At 44.7% G+C, this 18,626-nt stretch overlaps 2 protein-coding genes across 2 annotated transcripts; both read right to left on the reverse strand.

Moving 5' to 3' along the window:
• Window positions 1-7,137: 7,137 nt before the first annotated feature.
• On the reverse strand, window positions 7,138-12,417 carry gpn2 (GPN-loop GTPase 2). Its single transcript, XM_036539133.1, has 6 exons — window positions 12,379-12,417; window positions 11,363-11,842; window positions 10,553-10,709; window positions 10,094-10,254; window positions 9,387-9,517; window positions 7,138-7,919 (listed from the first exon to the last, which is right to left on the reverse strand). The coding sequence occupies exons 2-6, from the start codon at window positions 11,789-11,791 to the stop codon at window positions 7,847-7,849; spliced, it is 951 nt and encodes a 316-aa protein (XP_036395026.1). The 5' UTR covers window positions 11,792-11,842; window positions 12,379-12,417; the 3' UTR covers window positions 7,138-7,846.
• A 414-nt stretch (window positions 12,418-12,831) lies between these two features.
• On the reverse strand, window positions 12,832-17,754 carry gpatch3 (G patch domain containing 3). Its single transcript, XM_036539458.1, has 7 exons — window positions 17,300-17,754; window positions 15,946-16,391; window positions 15,381-15,555; window positions 14,754-14,813; window positions 14,365-14,486; window positions 13,666-13,793; window positions 12,832-13,144 (listed from the first exon to the last, which is right to left on the reverse strand). Exons 1-7 carry the CDS (start codon window positions 17,736-17,738, stop codon window positions 12,958-12,960), a joined length of 1,557 nt encoding a protein of 518 aa, XP_036395351.1. The 5' UTR covers window positions 17,739-17,754; the 3' UTR covers window positions 12,832-12,957.
• Between the last annotated feature and the right edge of the window lie 872 nt (window positions 17,755-18,626).

Raw genomic sequence — 18,626 nt, forward strand, 5'->3', positions numbered from 1 at the left:
TTGTTTGACTCAGGAACAAGAAGTGGACTCGCTGAATTATGCCTATATATTCTATACTTGCAACACTTGCTACTGACACTGACACCAAACAGCTGGGAGGTAATTGTAGTTATTGAGTTATTAATATATAGAAGATTCAGAAGAATTCTGGAAAATTACGTTTCATAGTACGAAATGTTCTAGTTCTGCAAACTGGCCATGAAAGTGTGTGGATTTTACAGAAGCAGCATCAAATGTTAGCAGGATGCTGGAGCAAAAAGCAAAAGGTACACAAGACGAGCGGCATCATTTTACATTTCAAATAATCCATTGGGTTTCGGTTAACAAATGATAAAAAAAAGTACAGCTCAGAGAGCTTTAGGAAAAGTACAGAGAGGGGCAACACAATTAGTTCCAGGCCCAAAACCCAAGCCTTCAATCTTAACTCTCAGTAAATGGAGGCCAAGGGGGAATTTTACAGACGCGTTTAAAATCGTAAAAAGGGGAAGGCAGAAGGGGCTAAGTCACATTAAGTTCCACGAACCGAGCCAAAAGGACACAGGTGGAAATGAGTTAAAGTAAATTTCACACCGACACTAGAAAGTACTGCTTCTCACAGAGCTATAAATGCGTGGAGCAATTCGCCAGCGTTCTCAGCGGATGAAAGGACACAACAGAACACAGGGGAAGATTCACTGTACAATAATCTGTCGACTTGTGTTCGCTTTATTGCAGTCTGGGGCCCAGTGAATTGATGGAAAATAGCATGACTTGAGGGTAAAATTAAGTTTACCATAATGAATTTTTTGCTTAAAAAGAAAAATGCATTTTCTCTCTATGACTGTAACCTTGCAACCTGTGTTATTTTTTTCTCAAAAATCACAAAAAAAGCAAAATTCATTTTGGTGAATGTTTGTGACTGAAAGATTTGAAACGGATTCCCCCCCACCCCAAACAAATGTTTCTACAATGATCCGCACTTTCCATTGTTAAATGTTTGACTTAATAAATTATATGAAAAGAATAAAAATAATCATAAAACATCTTGCAATTATGTTTCACAAATAGAATGATGTATTGTGTACCCCTCATCCATGAAATATTAGTAAAAATAATTTCTTGGCCAAAAGTGGGGCTGGACGTACGGTGTAATTTTCTGCATGGCTTTAAGGTTATTTGGGGAAGGGACTAAAATAGCAAGTCAAGAATGACATCATGAGGTGAATCTCAAAACTCAGATTGTGTAATAAATATGTCAAGGTATGTGGAGATTGCGAGGAATGAAAAAAACGTGGAAGAGGTAGCAGCGACAGCACTTTGTTAAAATGAGCAGGTGGGTGTGACACACTGTCTACACTTTCAGAAATACACCTCATAAAATCAAAGTAAAAAAAAAATAAACCATAAACATACGCTGGTAAAATCTTCCACATAGTGTGTAAAACTTCAAAGCTTGACGTGTCCCTATCCATCATAAACGGTTATGTCCCCTCGAGCCAGTTTGCTCCTGTTCATCCTTGTTCATTCTTATAACAAGTATTCATTAATACCACTGCTGGACACCCAAAGTGATTCGTTCAATCATAATAAACCATGGTTCTGAAATCTGAGATTCTACCTACTGCTAAACGAATCTCTGGCCTATCACTTTGGTGCAACCTTTTCTTATTCGTTAGTCAGTTTGATTAATACAGAGTCCTTTGGGGCAGCATTTGCAGTGGGTAGAATGTGGTTCAGTTATGGCGTTGAGTCCCAGCAGGGACATTGAAACAGCACCCCTGAGCAAGGCACTGCAACCGCTCCACCAAAGCAACACAGCAAGTTTCAGAATGTAAATGGATTTAAACCGCAAACCGTCATCATGTGCCCAGATAAGAGGGTCTCCTGGCCAAGAAAAAGTGTGCGCGCCTAAGTATTTGAGTATGCGTCTGCGTCAGTTAAAGTGGGGTGGGTGACGTCAGTCAGGGGTTCCTCGACTCCCCCGGGAAGACACGGCCTCGGTGGGGGTGATTGACTACTCCACACCGGAGCTCAAATGAAAGCTCCAGGGGTTAGAGGGCCTCAGGCAAACAATAATGAAGCAGCAATGTGGAGGACTGGCTCGGAGAGCAGCAAGGAGGTCTCTCAGCAGTCAAGTACCGAGCGAAGGTTCACCCCGTAATGCTCTGTGCGGTCCACAGGGTCAGCGGCCTCACCTGCACCTCACTCAAAGTGTGTTCGCTTTATTGCATCTTGAATTGGGAGCAAATAGCATGCCTTCAGGGAAAGATTAAATTTACCATAACGAATTTATTGTTTAAAAACAAAAACGCGTTTTCTCTCTCTATGTAACCTTGTAACCTGTTTTTTTTTTCGCAGAAATTACAAAAAAGCTATATTCATTTTGTGAACGTTTATGACTAAAAGTTTTGAAACAGATTTCTTCTCCCCTACCCCAAGCAAATGCTTCTACAAGGATCCACACTTTCCACTGTTAAATGTTTATACTTACTCACATGGTGGACACACTCTCACAGGCAAACGTCTGCATTAGGTAGACTCACTACACATACAAAACAAAAGCGACACAATAGCCAGACTTATTTTGTGAGTGTGAGAGTGTGTGTGTGTGTTTTACGAAATACACAACAGGCGCACAAGGCCTGTCATTTAAAGCAGAGCACACATATGCTTGTCTTTGCTCAAGCTCTGAGCCAGGAAATAAGGGCTGCCGGGTTCGTTTGAAGTCGGCCTGCCTAACGTCACCACAGCAAAGGCAGCTGCGGACTCCTGGCTCCCCGGGGCCTCTGTCCTCCAGCAGGGAGAGCACGCACATGGGGCAGGGCGACTCCGCTCGGGCCTGTGGTCACTGTTTGCCTTTGCTAATTGAGCCCCCCAGGAGCCTCTCTGCACACTAGACCCAGCTCCACCCCAAAAGTGTGCCCTTCAAATACGTTCTTTTTTTGGGGGGGGGGGACCACTGCTACCACATGGCCGGCATGCGGTGACTGTTTAGATGCTTGATTCCAAAAACACTGAAACAAAGGAAATCAGTTTGATCAGAAGTCCACCGATATCTATGCCAGGCCTAAGAATATGTGTTGAGAGAGTCTCATAGCAGTGCGCTTGGCACATCCGAAACACATGTGGGGGAAAAAACTAAGTAGCAACAATGTAACCCTCACCCCAAGTCCTGCTTCTGAGACTAACCCTACATAACATCAAAATCACACCATTTCTGCTGAGTCTTAACAAGGAGAGTGTCACTGTATTACTGTATGATCCAGTGGAAATGCTTACCAAGTTCCCCATCCTCACTCATTGTACTATGTGTGTAGTCAGTAAACTGTATTATTATTATTATTATTAACCTGCTTGTCAATGTGGGCCACACCTCAAAAATGTTTGTGACTTCTGTTTCAGGAAAGCTCCTGTTACTGTCTCTTGCACAGGTGTTAATCTTCATTTTCCTTCAGCCTAATTCTGCTGTCCGGCAGCCATTTTTTCCACTTAGCATGATTTAAAATGGGACACACTTCATATTTATTTATTTGGCAGACGCTTTTATCCAAAGCGACTTAGAAGTAAGGCAGAATACAACACAAGTGAAAGCCATACGCGGAGTCACAGTATTAGAAGTGCTGCATGACCAAGTTTCAATAGTTGGCCATACAAGGTACAAGCTGGCTAGGAGAGGCACAAGTGCATTAAACCATAACTTTTTAAAATGGAAAACAGAGTTTAGGACATAAGAAATTGCTTTAGGTGGTAGTGATTCAGGTGATCAGGTGAGTGTGGAAGAGCTGTGTCTTCAAATGTTTCTTAAAAAATAGTGAGGGATTCTGCAGATCAGCCAACAGCGATGTTGAGGAGCACTTGGCATCTCATTGTTGCCTTAGACCAACTTGTTGTTTTAAATCAAATAAATTCTAAATCTAAGCCCAGTCTCTGCACGTGCACATTCATCCACTTCTTCTACCCACTGAGCTGGGTGGCTGGGTAATCAATCAATGATAGGATTCTTGGTGCAGTTGTTACCCTTTATATGAAAGTGTGTTATGGACATTTCAAAGGACTCTATTTTAACAGACTTCTGTTAGACATACTGGCCTAACTCCTACGATTCTTGTCTTAAAATTGCATGCCAGATTTTAAGCCAAGAACTTCCCATGCTCTCACAGAGCCTGAGAGTTAAGATGGACACGCCTGCTTAAGATTTACATTTACATTTACATTTATTCATTTGGCAGACGCTTTTATCCAAAGCGACTTACATAGGTTATAGTTTTTTACAATGTTATCCATTTATACAGCCGGATATTTACTGAGGCAACTGTGGGTTAAGTACCTTGCCCAAGGGTACAGCAGCAGTGTCCCAGCGGGGATCGAACCGGCAACCTTTCGGTTACAAGTCCTGCTCCTTAACCACTATACTACACTGCCACCCCATAACAGGAAACATGCATTCAAACACATTTTGATCTACAGACTTATGTGTAAAGGTTTGAAATTTGTTTCTTAGACAAATATAAATAGTGACGTTGATGCCTATGAATACATTTCTTTTCAAAAAATATTTTGGCTACTTTGAAGAATCTAAGCTATAAATTAGATTCGGATTTCTTTAACACTTTTTTGGTCACTGCGTAATACCATTTGTGTTATCTCATAGCTTTGACGTCTTTGCTATTATTCTAAAATGTGGAGGATAATAAAAATAAAAAAAACCCTTCTATGAGTAGATGTGTCAAATCTTTTGACTGGTACTGCACATTAATAGATCTAAATAAATGAATCCTAAATCAGCAAGTCTGTAACTAAATGAAGGTTTATCATCCACTACCACTATTCTGAGTGCTTTAATAACAGTGGCTGAAAAGGAGGGTGTGTTCTCAATTAACATTCTCATGGTTTTGTTTGTATTTCATATTTGGTATGAATCACTGCACTACTTAACAACTTTCCAAGAAGTGCCCCATAAAATACCTGACACTAAACAGCAAAAAAAAAAGAGAGAAGAGCTGTCCATCGCCGAGACCGTTATGATATAAATCATTCAGCCTGATGAGTTATGGGAGGCCGAGGCAAAAACAAGCTGGCCGGGTCTGGAGTGACTCTGGACGGGCAGTGTATTTGCCCAGCACCCCCCACCCCCCTTTCCTCCCCACCCCTGCCCCCACACCCCCGTCCCGCTCTCTGATGTCTGTGTGCTTCGTTAATGAAGAAATTTTCGGACCCTGGTGAGACATTGCTGCGAGCTGAGAGCATTCTGCGACCCATCCTCCATCAAGCCGCCCAAAGCACCCACCCACCCCGGTACACTCACCGCCACCCCCGCCCCCTGCCCCCGGCCCTGTCCCCGCCCTCGCCCGGCCACCCCATGGCAACCCCGCGCTTTGCTGAGTGGGTGTAAACACTGCGGCTCCAGGACATTCCCAGAACACCGCGGGCCCCTATAGCTCCACCTCACCGCTGTGGTATTTCCTTAACTTCCACTATTTGCTGTGTCATACAGATTAAATATTGCCTCTGTGACTGCTGCGCTCAGATGCATGTTGGACATACCAACACAGGCTGACTACATATTCTTTAGGGGGCTGATTCAAAATGCAGCGCATACGGCCACTCCTCCTACAGCCGCAGTATATGTGTACAATGTACACAGCATAGACCAAAGCTGAAATTGTGAATAAAAGTGAAATTGGCTGCACAGTTCCAAAATACATTTAAAAATTACACCAGCAGACAAAGAACACTAGGACACAACAGCAGCATAAAGCCCTGAGACTCCCTGACTCCTCAGCTGCACAGAGCCCTGAGACTCCCTGAAACCTCAGCAGCACAGAGTCCTGAGACTCCCTGACTCTTCAGCAACACAGAGTCCTGAGATTTTGAAGCAGCAGAAGGGTGTCTTCAGGACGTGCATATGCTCCTGAATTATGGCTCCAGAGCACATTGTTCTAACAAGACTTGTTTTGGTACATGGCACAGTCCTGGGTTTCTGTCTCTCTCTCCCTCACACACACACACACACACACACACACGCTTGCACGCACGCACACACGCACACACATACACACACCTCCCTCACCTCACTGTGAGAGAATCCCAGGAAGCCAAAACAATTAAGGTCCAGGACGGAAGGGGACAGAGAGGAATAACACACTCTTTCAAGCACTAAAGTGTGAATCAGAAGGCAGAATCTGAAAATAAACCTCTGGTTACAGGAACACCCTGGGCACAGAACGGAGGAGATGCTTCTGGCTCTATGCAATCCGTACCCTGTGATCCGTACCACAACACGGTGATGTCTGCTTGTCCGGGCGCCTGTCCGCGCTCACGACACTCCACGCTGTAAGGCTTAAGGCTTTGCTCCACGTGCAGAGCAAAGATGGCTTCAAGCCTTTCATTAACCCATCCATTTACAGCTATGCTTTTTTGAGATCCATACACACATGATTTGATTAAAATGACAGATCTACTAGTCTCAGTGCTCATAATTTGTTGCGTTTACTTCATGGGCTACTCAAAGAACTGATGCACTACAATCCTAAATAAAGCTTTTATTTTATCTTCCACAACAGTTCCTCCAAAAACAGGGTGCAGTGAAAGTCCTTACTGTTTATTTGTCGCAACAGGTTAGCAGGTTAGGAGAAAGATGACATCCTCCCTGCTGTCAGAGTAAAATGCGCCACCTTGTGGCTGAATCTAGTAATACCGGTTCCCATGAAAACGGGCAAGAAAAATTACTCAGTGGCATTTTAAATTACAAAATGTTTGTGGCAAACTGCATACTGTAATGAAGACATTTAAACACTGAAGCATATCTCTTGTCTTCAACACACTCTGAGAGACTGTATTTGCAGGTCCAGCACTGGTTTGAAGCAGTATCTCTGGAGTGACTTGCTCTTTATGGCACTGCGGAAGTCAACATTTCACACAGGAAACTACAGAAATAAGGACAACTACCACACTCAGAACTTAAAAGGCTATGAATTCTGTTCGGATGATTCAGGAAGGAAAAACTACAATAAAATCCAACTTTCTAATTTTTTTTACACTACTATCTAAAGTTCCTGTAAGAACACTGTGCTTAAAGTTAGAACTTCTTGTGATGTGTCTTAACACACATGCCACAGACATAAACACAATACGATTGAACGGACAGCTTTTCCTGTGTCTTTTATTAGTTGAGAACCGGCCATTAAAAAAAAAACTTATTAAACCAGGCTTTCAATTAATGAAATGGTGAAGGAGGGTCAGCAATTAGTCCAAAGCTTAATCAAATAATTAGTGAGGTGCAATTGGAGAAAATAAACAGGATACAGTGTGTCCCCATGACCTGAAAAAGTGCAGACTGAGAAACTACCCCACACTACTGAGGCACATAGTGTGCTCCAGTTTACACACACACACACTGGCGCCACCTTGTGCCAAACATTGGAAGTGCCAGCATTCTTTGCACTTACCTGCGCACCGAGGTGAGGTTAATTATGATTTTATCACACGTCTCATTACAGACTTGCAAAATGCCAAACCCATTTCAGTTTTATTTCTGTGTCTTCATCCCAGGAATGTATAGCTAAAGAACTATACAAGTATTTCTGTCGTAGATGCAGCATAATAAAAAATATTGAGAGTCACAGAGCATTTCACTCCACATTTCTGGAGCCCATTCCTCTGTCAGTACATTACTCACGGTGCCCTCTAGGGGGAGCCAAAGTTCATCCTGGTCATTTGTAAGTCTTTAATCCATGGCTTGCTTGGTGATCTTTGGTGTATCCAAGTTCCCAGTTCGTCAACATGAGCACCAGGGAGGGACAGTACGAGCACTCAGGCAGTACGGGACCCCTTCCATCTGTCTGTCTGCCTGTCCCTCTGTTTGTACTTACAGATCACTCATCTCCTCCTCCACAGTTTTGTTGCCTGGATCCACATACTTTTCCTGGACTCCCAAAGTGCTGACATTGAGGTTAAAGAAAACACTACACCAAGCGGGCATGGGAAAACACTGGCTTTACAAAAATATTCTGTGGGAAAGACCACCGTTAAACAGGATCATACTAAAGGATGTCATTAGCAGTGCAGCATAGTGGTAAGGAGCAGGGCATGTAACTGAGAGGTTGCCGGTTCAACTCCCTGCTGGGGCACAGCTGCTGTAGCCTTGGACAAAGTACTTAACCCACTCTCGCCACAGTAAATATCCAGCTGTATAAATGGATAACATGTAAAACTGCAAACTCTGTAAGTCGCTCTGGATAAGAGCATCTGCTAGTAATGTAATATAATGTAATGTAGCAGTGATCCAGGCCCCCAGGGCATTTCTGTTAAGGTTGCATACAGAGTATCAGCAGCTCTACTTTCCCTGAGTGAGTCATAGACTCACCTGTACAACCTACTGGACTGCAGCCTTTAGGACTGGGGAGGTGCACCCCTGCAGTGCTCACACTCCAGATGGGATTTATATTCCCCGTGCCTTTAAATGTCATTTTCAGGATAAATCAGCACTTTCAGGGATTACGTTTTTTGCTGCAATGGTCAGTTCCCTCAAGGTACTGCAGCAGATGGACTTGCATGGGAAACACTCTTTGAGGCACATTATTTTAGTATCATCGCCAACAGATGCTCTTTGGCGGCAAGTGAGCGTCACCAAATGACTGTCTGTGGAGTGTGTAGCACACAAGCCAGCAAGTCAGATACTAAACTGACACTGGTAGACTTTGTAGTCAATGACACAAGGCGAGTGAGTTAACAGGAAATACGGACCTATTAATCTGACTGTAGAAAAAAAAGTCCCAGTCAAAGATCTGTTCAGAGCAATAAAGGAATTCCAGGCTAATCTAAACAACATGATGATGTGAAAGTTCTGGCACTCTGCAAAGCATGCACCTTCCCACTACTTAGAGCCCGATACAAACCCACTGGCCTAAATGGTTTGTTGCTGGTAGACTTTTGACTTTGAATGTGAAAAGGACACAAAAGCAGGGATTTGCTTTGGCTGTACCACAGAACACCAGCCAATCGGTTGAGCTACATTCTCTTTCTCAGGGCTTGGAAGCCACTCGGCTACAATATGGTGTCAGCCATAAAGTAAACAGTAACAATTGCTACCGTCCTCTATCTTTCCTCTGATTCGCCCGAACATTTTAATCAGCTAACCTTTTTCTTTTCTTTTGTTTGAGCTACTCCTGATAAGGTGACCTCGTGTGAACCTAAGCCTCCGCAAGCTTGCTTTGCATGCGCCGGTACGCTCTCCTGTGTCTACAGGTGTGCAGCGGCAGTCTGGTTTCTGAACCCTTTCGCGTGCAGAGGCGCTCCTGTGTAAGTGTTTAAATATGAGTTCTCGGACAGATGGGTGTACGCGGCCATCCCAGCACACCGTGTGGGAGAGGCGGAACGGGATGAGACCAGCGCACGGGCAAGGATACGAGTCGAAGTGGAAGTCCGCCCCCACCGCGGCAGACATCATGGCCTGCATGTTCCTCTCCTCCAGGTCACCAAAGCAGTAGCCATTGGCCTTGTCCACGGTCCTCATCATATGTATCATGCTCTCTTTATCCTGAATGGGGTCAAGGGTGAAGGGTCAAAAGTTGTGTTTGACAACCATCCATTCTTTGTGAGTGGAAAAATGGACCTTTTACTTTCCTAACAAATTTTATAATCCAGTAAAATACTTCTTTTCCTCTCATATTGGAAATTACCCAGTGTCCCAGTGTTATGTAGACCTAAACACACCTGAGCTGAAGCATCCAAGGACACAATGTACTTTTACTCATACATATCTAAACCAAAGTTAGATAAGAACATGCTGTATGATTTCTGATAAAAAGGATGCCATGTACTTTGACATGTAGACCTGGGGTCATGCCACATAGAGAATGACAAACTGATATTATACAGGAATGTAGTGTTCTTTGATGTAGTATTGATCCAAGCATATCTGAACCAGGGTCAGCCGGTGACAGATTACAAAATGGCAATGACATGTGATCGTTTGGACTTAAACACTGTACTGTGTACTGAAAACACATATAAATTTTATGTGAAGACTTGTCTGTAAAAATCTAGCCAATCAAACTGCTGTATGCACTGAATGCTACTAAATGAGAGCTGGGAGAGAGGAGAGCAGTCTCACCTGCACATTCAGAGGCACAAAGGAGACCAGGCTGTAGTCCTGGATAACCTCAGCCAGCTTCTCATTCAGGCGAAGGAACTTCTTGAAGAAAGGGTCGGCCGCCAGGTGGTCCAGCAGGTAAGACAAGTCTAAGACCTCCGTGTAGAAGTCCAAGTTAAAGGCTTTCAAGAGGAGAGAGAGAAGAGCCAAAATATCAGTGCATCTCCTTTTTGTGTAAAAGGAAGCGTGTATATAGCAAAAGACCTGCAGCCTCAGAACTGCTACTCTAGCTGCAACCACTGGGGGGCACTCATTGAAAAAAAAAAAATGCATTCTCACATCGATGAGGAACAGTTGCAAACACACAGCTTGGTGAGTCACAGGGGTGAACGAGTCAAGCATCCACTGACTAAAATCATCCAGGTGTAGCCTGGCTCCTCACGGAGGAGGCGGGTGGGAGGGACAAAGCCGGATTCTCACCCAGCTTGCCGTACTGCTCGATCAGATCCATCTTGGAGAGAACGTTGACGTGGGGCAGCTCCACGTGCAGCATGGTGGACAGGGAGGTGCAGAGCACAGAGATGAACTTGGCCGGGTCGGCGCAGTAGTGGGAGTCTACCAGGTGCACGGCCGTCAGCTAAGCCAGGCATCGAGGAGAGGAGGAAGGCCGTGACAGGTACAACGGTGAAACAGGTTCAGTGCATGGTAACATGACATAAAAGCAGGAAGCCCTCTCATTATGACTATCCTCCACTGTTAAACAGTGGCTATACGGGACAGGGGAAACAGTCTACAACTTGCACACGTGCAAAAGCATACAGTACATACATGTGTTGCAGTACAGACTGATCCTTGTGGGATGAACAAGGTGTCTTGTAAAGTGCGCACTGGTAAAAGCGTATGTGCATTGATTATATTCACAACAATATTTTTCTCAGACACAGAGGTCCGCACACTCAGTGCCTACCTGGGGAGCTGAAGTGCATGACCCTGTAACTCCCTGCTGCCCCGTTAGAGTAGGAACATCCCTCTGCTGCATGCCACAGAGATCACACTGATCTCCAATCACATCAGCCCCCATGGCTCTAATCACCAAACCACTCACCTTACTGCAAACATTCACTCAAGCCTAAGCATCACTGCTGACGCCTCACTTAACCTTTTGGCTTGGTATGGACCCTTCTGTTTAGTCACACTTTGTTATATCTTTGCTAGACCCCCCCCCCCCCTCCCCCCCCCCGAACCCCCCCACTGTCGTTTAGGACAGCAGTAAGCGACTGAGCCTCTCACCCTGAAGTTCCACTGGGCCAGCCGGGCGAAAACGTTCTTGACAGAGCTCTGGTGGGTGTACAGCTCCACCTGGCCGGGACAGTCGAACAGGAAGTAGCAGTCTCGATGCGGTGCTAGCTTGGCCTTCAGCCAGTCCAGGTTAGCTTCCAGGTACTCCATGCAGTAAAGAAGGCCCCCATTGGGCCCCAGCTTCAGTCCGTCCATAACGTCGTCCAGGGTGACCAGCTCGGCCACGTCCACCACGCAGGGGTACGGCAGACCCTCATTGGCGGGGTCTAGGTTGATCACCACCACCTTGCGCCCGAGGTGTCCCAGGAATTCGTGCATGGCCCGGCAGTAGGTAGTCTTGCCCGAGCCGGGAGGCCCGATAACCACTTGGCCAAAACATAGGGAAGGGGCGGTTTTTGGAGGAGCAGGCTGAGTCGACATTGCGCGTGTGTCAGCCGGGAGGATCAAGCTCGATTCACTTTATATTCACATCTGTTTTGAAAAGATACGTCACTGCAACTGGTGGGAAGTTATCAATATAACTAATACAAACCCAAAATTGTTTAACCGGCTACGGTTTAACACATGGCTCTGTATGCAGAATGAATGTTTATGTAAGTACCACTACTACCTAGCAAAATATTCAAATCTATCTCTAACGATATCTGTACGGTGTAGCGTTATTAAGGTTAGTGTAGCCAGCAAATTAACTCGTCCTGGCACAACCTGCAAAATTAACGAAAAGCACTATCCATTTTCAGGGGCTTATATCAAAAACATTGACAATTATCTACGTATCCATACCCTACAGCTGGCTATGCAATATTTATTGATGTTAAGTCACTGCTTCTCTGAATTAGTAGCACGTCCTGGGCAACTTCCCACTTCACGCTGTCTACTCAGTCTGCCGGCTGGCTAGCTACCCTGTTTCACAAAAGATTCCGCCATACTACCAGACTAACAATATCGTTCTTTTTAACAGCGGTTTCATTCCGATCTTTCAAAACCATTTCGGAAATGTAACTTACTTCATCCCCACGACGAGCGGGACCGCTCAGCGTGCGCACAATGCTACCCGGAAACCTGTGCGTCAGGTTTACAATCCCGGCTAAAACAGAGAGTGAAACTTCCGTTCCGCACAGCGAACCAGGGAGCACAGCTCTCACTTTACAGTCAAACACACTTTTTAATTCAGTTCATGATTTGTCAAGCATTTACTTGTCCTTTTGTCAAATAATCGCACTTGTTGTGTTCCCTTATAAAAAGGTTTATTTGTTGCAGGTGTGTAAATATGTCAAATGTTACATAAGTACAAAGTGGCACAGTCATGGACAAACAAATACTGAAAAGAGAACTGTTTAATCCCATTATTAAAAACTACAAAATATGTATATTTTAACAGTGTCATTTACATTTACATACAAATATAATCCATTTATCTTCATTCAAACAACAAAAAAAAATAACATTTCAGGAATTCTTTTATGGCTTCACCATAGTTTTCCGATGCTTTGTGTTCTGTGAATGGAACAATGCAATTCTATTCACAGCTACTATTTCAGCTCTGTGAATGCGCACCACTGAGTCCTGCACACCTTCCAGAGGTGTTAGCTGTGTGGGCCAGTTCTGCTCTGTGGCCGCCGGTCTCTGTATTTCATGCCGGTGGGGGGCTGCCGCCGAAGCAGGGTGTCCCCTTTGTCTATGTCTTTCGGCTGGTCGTAAACAGTGGAGATGAGGAAGTCTGGACGGGGTTTCTTCACAGGAAGGAATGAACTGAGCTTCTCTCCATGGTACCTGGCAAAGAAGCGAGCAAACAGAACGGCTTACTAACGTGAACAACAAAACAGGGGTTAGAATGAAATCAACCTGCAAACATTGGCTCAAATCTGATGCAACTATTTCATGTTTCAGGATCTAAAATGCTAACTAAAGAATAAAACACTATCACAAAATGTTTGTACATGTACAATATCTTTTTGAAATTGATTTTGTGCAATATGTATCTGGTAATTTCTTGTTTCCGCCTATTCTTAGTATACCCCCATTAATGTGAATTGAGCCACTGTATTTTAATCTTTTCTATACTTGCCTTGTGTGGAAGAAAAGTAAAAATGTAATGATCTATTATCTGTATGACATTGACAGTGCGTCTGTATATAAAACGAGGTAAAGGTGTATCTGTTTAAATTGAAAGTAAATGTATATTTTCACCTGTCCTGCACAGATTCCACAGATATCTAGGAGTATTTACATTCTTTTTGCATCTTGCCTTGGGTGATATGAATGCTGGACTGGTCTGGTTAGGACACACTCACCCAAAGCCCCTCCTGCAGTTTGGGTGCTGGCCTTCAGTCTCCAGTGCTTCTGCCATCCCGGGCTGGCTGTGGCCCAGTCCCTCACCGTCACGCCAGCCCTGCTTCTCCATCACCTTCCTGCCCACTCCCTACAGGGTAAGCACACAGGGAAATGCGTAAGTATGCCATTTCCTGGGAGGTGACCTTCAACAGGTTCTGTTACTGTTTTCATAAATTACCTGCTTTTAACTTCAGCTAAAGCAACTGCAACTATAACTACAATTAGAACAACTTTCACCTGTTTGTTAGACACATGCTGTTCCTCTTTTAAGCAAAATACACCAAAATTACACACAACTGTGTTTTCACATGAGGATAATTTAAACTAAAATGTCCTTTATGTAAATACCACATGCTCAGTTTAATGCAAGGCCACATAAACCATGTCAACATGCAATGAGTCAAAGTTTGAATGTGTTGAAACTTCCCTTTAAAATGTGAGTTACACCTTTCCAGTGTATGCTGTTTTTGGAAGCAAAGCAGACCAATGCGCCATACTGTTATGCTGACATTGTTCCCATAGCGAATATGCTTGAGTAAACTGATCGTGGATCATGTGTTGGGGGCAGCTCATAGCAAATGTATGTAGGCCTAAGCAGTGTGTAGGGTGGTGACAGACCCTTATCCTTTCCAAATGACAGGTCTTTTGGCCCCTCCTACCTTTGTGAACTTTTCAAAGCTTCCAATTGGCTGCTTCTGAACCGTCACCTCCTCCAGCCCCTCTCTCAGCCTCTTCTCGCGACGCATTCTCACATAGTCACGGGCATCCATGTCACCACCATCTGAGGAAAGAGCGAGACAGGCAACATGATGTAATCTGAAGCGGACAGTCTTAAAATCTAACTCAATTAGACATATAAGCGGCTTTCATAGGACATAAGACATCTATATTCAAAGTTACTGAATTAGATAAGGATCCACAAAATGTATATATGAAGCCACAGAACAGACTAATAATTTGTGAAACTCAGGAAGGTGAGTGTTTTCAAGGTAACCACATGCATTTAGAAAACATTTCAGGCATTGGTCATTGAAGAAGGGACAATTACCTTTGTCATAGTATACACTCATATCCACATCCCAGTCATCCGCCGTTTGCTCATCGAAATCTGTCAAGAAAAAACAGCATATTAAATATAGTTTCCAAAAACTGCAACAGGGAAGGAACTTAAACCCCTACCAGACTGAACTAAGTTGTGGTTCAAGTTCCCAGCATGTGTAATCCAAATTATGTTTGAGTAAAATGAAGAACCAGAAATGAGAATACAGTAAATGGCACTGGATCCAGTCTTTCTGAGGAGCAGTACAGAGCCCTAACACATCCACTGTATTTTGATAATCGTTTAAATATTACTAAACTACTACACTAAATCTTGAGATGGACACTGCTATTGTAGGTCTGAGGATGGAACTCAATCTGAATTGCTTCGGCACATATCCAGGTGTAAGCAGGTAAATCCAGGTGTAAAAACAAAGCAGGTAATGTTTAAAATGTACACAGTTGCAAATTCAAACACATACAACAAAGCCAGTGCCACACTGTGGAACAAACCATGAGCCAAACTGGAAAATAAGAAGACAAGTATCCAGTTGTTTAATCACGCAGCTGTATTAGGTATTAGGGTGAGGCAGCCGGCACATTCAGTGCCCTGGGCCAGAGTGCTCCCCTGACGTACCTCCCTCCTCCTCCTGCCAGTACTGCGCGTCGGTGTAGAAGACCAGGCCCGAGCCTCCCTTCTCCCACTTCAGCTCGATCTCCTCCTCGTACAGCCTCTCCTTGCTGCGCTCCTGGCTGGTGACGTCCTCGTGCAGGGCCTCGTGACGTTCCCACTCCTCGCACCTGTCGTCATCCTACACACACACACACACACACACACACACACACACACAAAAACACTGAGTACAACCAGACACAAATCTACAGCGTTTGCACATCATGCAGACTTGTTATTGCGGGGGACTGAAACATTTGCAAAAACATGTTCACCATTTGGGAATTATATTGGACATAGGTTTAACAATTAAACAGTCATTCATGTCCAACCACAACAAACTCAAAACTGACCCAATCGGACGGTTTTTGTCACATCTCATCTTGCCAGGTGCTTTTAACTGAGGGATGTTTCTGTGCAGTGCTGTGGTGCGAGTCATGGGAATAATTTCAATATAAGTAGGAGGGCTATATGTGTGTGTCTTGTATCTGCTGTTTACAGGGCAGATATTACTGCAGTCGGCACTTACATCATCAGGACCCGACTCTGACTCCTCTCCATCGGCACCAGAGGTTTCCTGTGCTGTCGGAGGGACATCCGCTGCTGGGACGCCAGCGGGCGGGAGAGCGCCCCCCGCGGGGCCGGAGATCTCCTCCCCACTCGCCGTGTAGACGCTCTCCTCGGCGGGCTGCACCGTGTCCGTGTCGTCGTACTGGAAGGGCACGTTGCCGTAGCGACGGCGCGAGCCCGTCTTGGGGAAGGTGAGGCCCAGCTGCCGGATGAGGCGCGGGGGCAGGCGGCAGGACTGGATCAGCTGCAGGAAGGTGGAGATGGGCGTGCCCACGTTCCCCGCGGGCATCAGCGCCGGGGGATTCATTTCGGGCAGGCCCCGCAGGTCGGCCTCCGTGAAGCGCTCCGTCAGCGCCACGCGCCTCTTCAGCTCCGTCTTCGTCTTGTAAGGGAAGCCGCTCTCGACTGAGTCGAGGAGAGAGACGTTTTCAGAGGGTTGCACGACGTTTGTGACCACATGGAAATAATATTCGTGACTACAGACAGATCATATGTCCCCTATAAAGCATTAAACTCAAAAACAAGACTGATCGTATCTTTAACTTAATCATTCCATATAGCTTTTATATTACATTTGCTTCACAGACACGTCTATCCAAGGAGAATTAAAGAGCTGACACTTTTTACATGAGATCCAGTTACACAGCTAGGTGTTTACAAATTGGGTAGTACCTTGTACCTAGTACCTAGTACGTAGTACCTACGTAACAACAGCAATGGCCCATTTGGATATCAAACCATCAACCTTCTCTCTGCTCCTTACCACTATGCCACACTGTATGATACCGATATGAATGTAACAACACAAAATTCCTATCAAAATACCGCGACCTAATCTACTTGGTATGCTTTCTTCAATACACTACAAAACCTTCCATGGTTTCCCCCCTCCCGTTACAGAGAAGGCTGCTTCATGAAGGAGTACCACTTGCTGTGTGTACTGCAGTTGAACCTCAACAAGTAATACAACCTCAACGTCTGCCAAATGTCGAATGTAATTTTAAAACAGCGGTATCCTGAGTGGAGATTCACATCTCAGGTCTTATCGCTCTGGACATTAATCACCTAATTGAAAATACCTGTTGGATGAAAGACATCTCTGAACCCTGTAACCCCAGTGAGTAAATCCACGAGTTGCCACTAGAGTTGTAGTCTTTGCGTTGGTGCTGACTTGGGTTGTACGCTATATGCTGCTCTGTATAAAATAGTTGCCCGCTACATCACATGACAAGACAGTTAGCGAACGGTTAATATCACAGTGGCTTCAAGGGGCCCTGCGTACAGCTTACTGCATTGCCAATTAGACAACTTACCTGTCTCATCCGACACTTTGACTCTTTTTATCACACAGCGTCTTGCGAGCCAGTTCCCCTTAGAGTCAATCCACTGATTCCCGGCGTACATTTTCACAAATCGCTCCCCCTCTTTGGCGTGAACCGAGACCACACAGCAGCATGTTTTCTCGTTCTTGGTCGAGGCGACCTGTTTACTTTGATCCGATGACTCGGACCTTCCTTCCCCGGCTTCGGTGTCCCGTGAATCCTCTACTGTTTTCACCTGGTCGTGCTCCGGTTCGAGATGTTCCCCGGATTTCGCTGGATCTTTGAGGACCTCCGGTCGGTGTCGGTAGTGAAAACAGGAGAACCCCCCACTCTCTATAAACTGGCTGAAGTAATTCCTCAAATCGGCTGATCGGAAATTCGGAGGGATATTACTGACAACATAGTACAAGACAGTCATCGACTCCGCCATGACACCTCGTTGTTTTGTCGTGTCGTCATCCGCAAACGGGTCATTTCCGGTTCCCCTACCACTTCCTGGTAACGATTGTAACAACGAAACTGTGCAAGCGTAAATGGTTCTGTTTGACTAATACTATGTACTTCTAGCGAGGTGTGTAAACTATACAAAAGCACCTGTTGTATCAATTATGGTAATTAAGCAAGAGAAACATAAGATCATATAATTCCATGCTACTGGTACATGAATAGATGCTATCAAACTATAGTAGTAGTATTAGTACAGTATTTGCATCTGGGGGTACTCAACTGACTGGGTTGGTTAAAGGCGCTTTTTTTTTAACCACATAGACCAGACCCAGACTTGAGTGTCAGCTGTGCCATTTTAGAGCAACAACTGAGATTACACACAGGAGGAAGACAACGGGTTTTGTTTCGACAGGATTTGGTGGGTTTAGTTGTCCAAGGTCTCTTCATTCCACCACTTTAACAGTCTCTTGTGGAAACTGTTAGTCACCCAGATGACATCAGTGGAGAATGTGCCTATCCCTGTGTCAGGATGTGTTCCACTGTGCACTGTGGCACTTGCAGAGGGAAAATTAGCTGTTGGTTATGTGAAAGTGTGTCAGAGCATTGCATTATTTTCACACGCGCTGTTACAGAGGGCACTGCAAAGGTTCCAGCTTAATACAGTGCAGCTAGCGATTCAAAAAGGATGAAACTTTGTTTTGGGCACTTGACAGTCTCATGTCAGACACCTAATTCTAGAGGAATGTACCATTCATTACTTATCAGATTTCGTTGTATTAAGGCACAGCCTTATCACTTATAACTTATATCAATATCTTGTTCAAAAACTGTTTTTTCCTGAAGACATGATACTTAGTGAAAAGCTTGTGCA

This window comes from Megalops cyprinoides, chromosome 10, assembly GCF_013368585.1.
Source record: "Megalops cyprinoides isolate fMegCyp1 chromosome 10, fMegCyp1.pri, whole genome shotgun sequence".
NCBI classification, from domain to species: Eukaryota; Metazoa; Chordata; class Actinopteri; order Elopiformes; family Megalopidae; genus Megalops; species Megalops cyprinoides.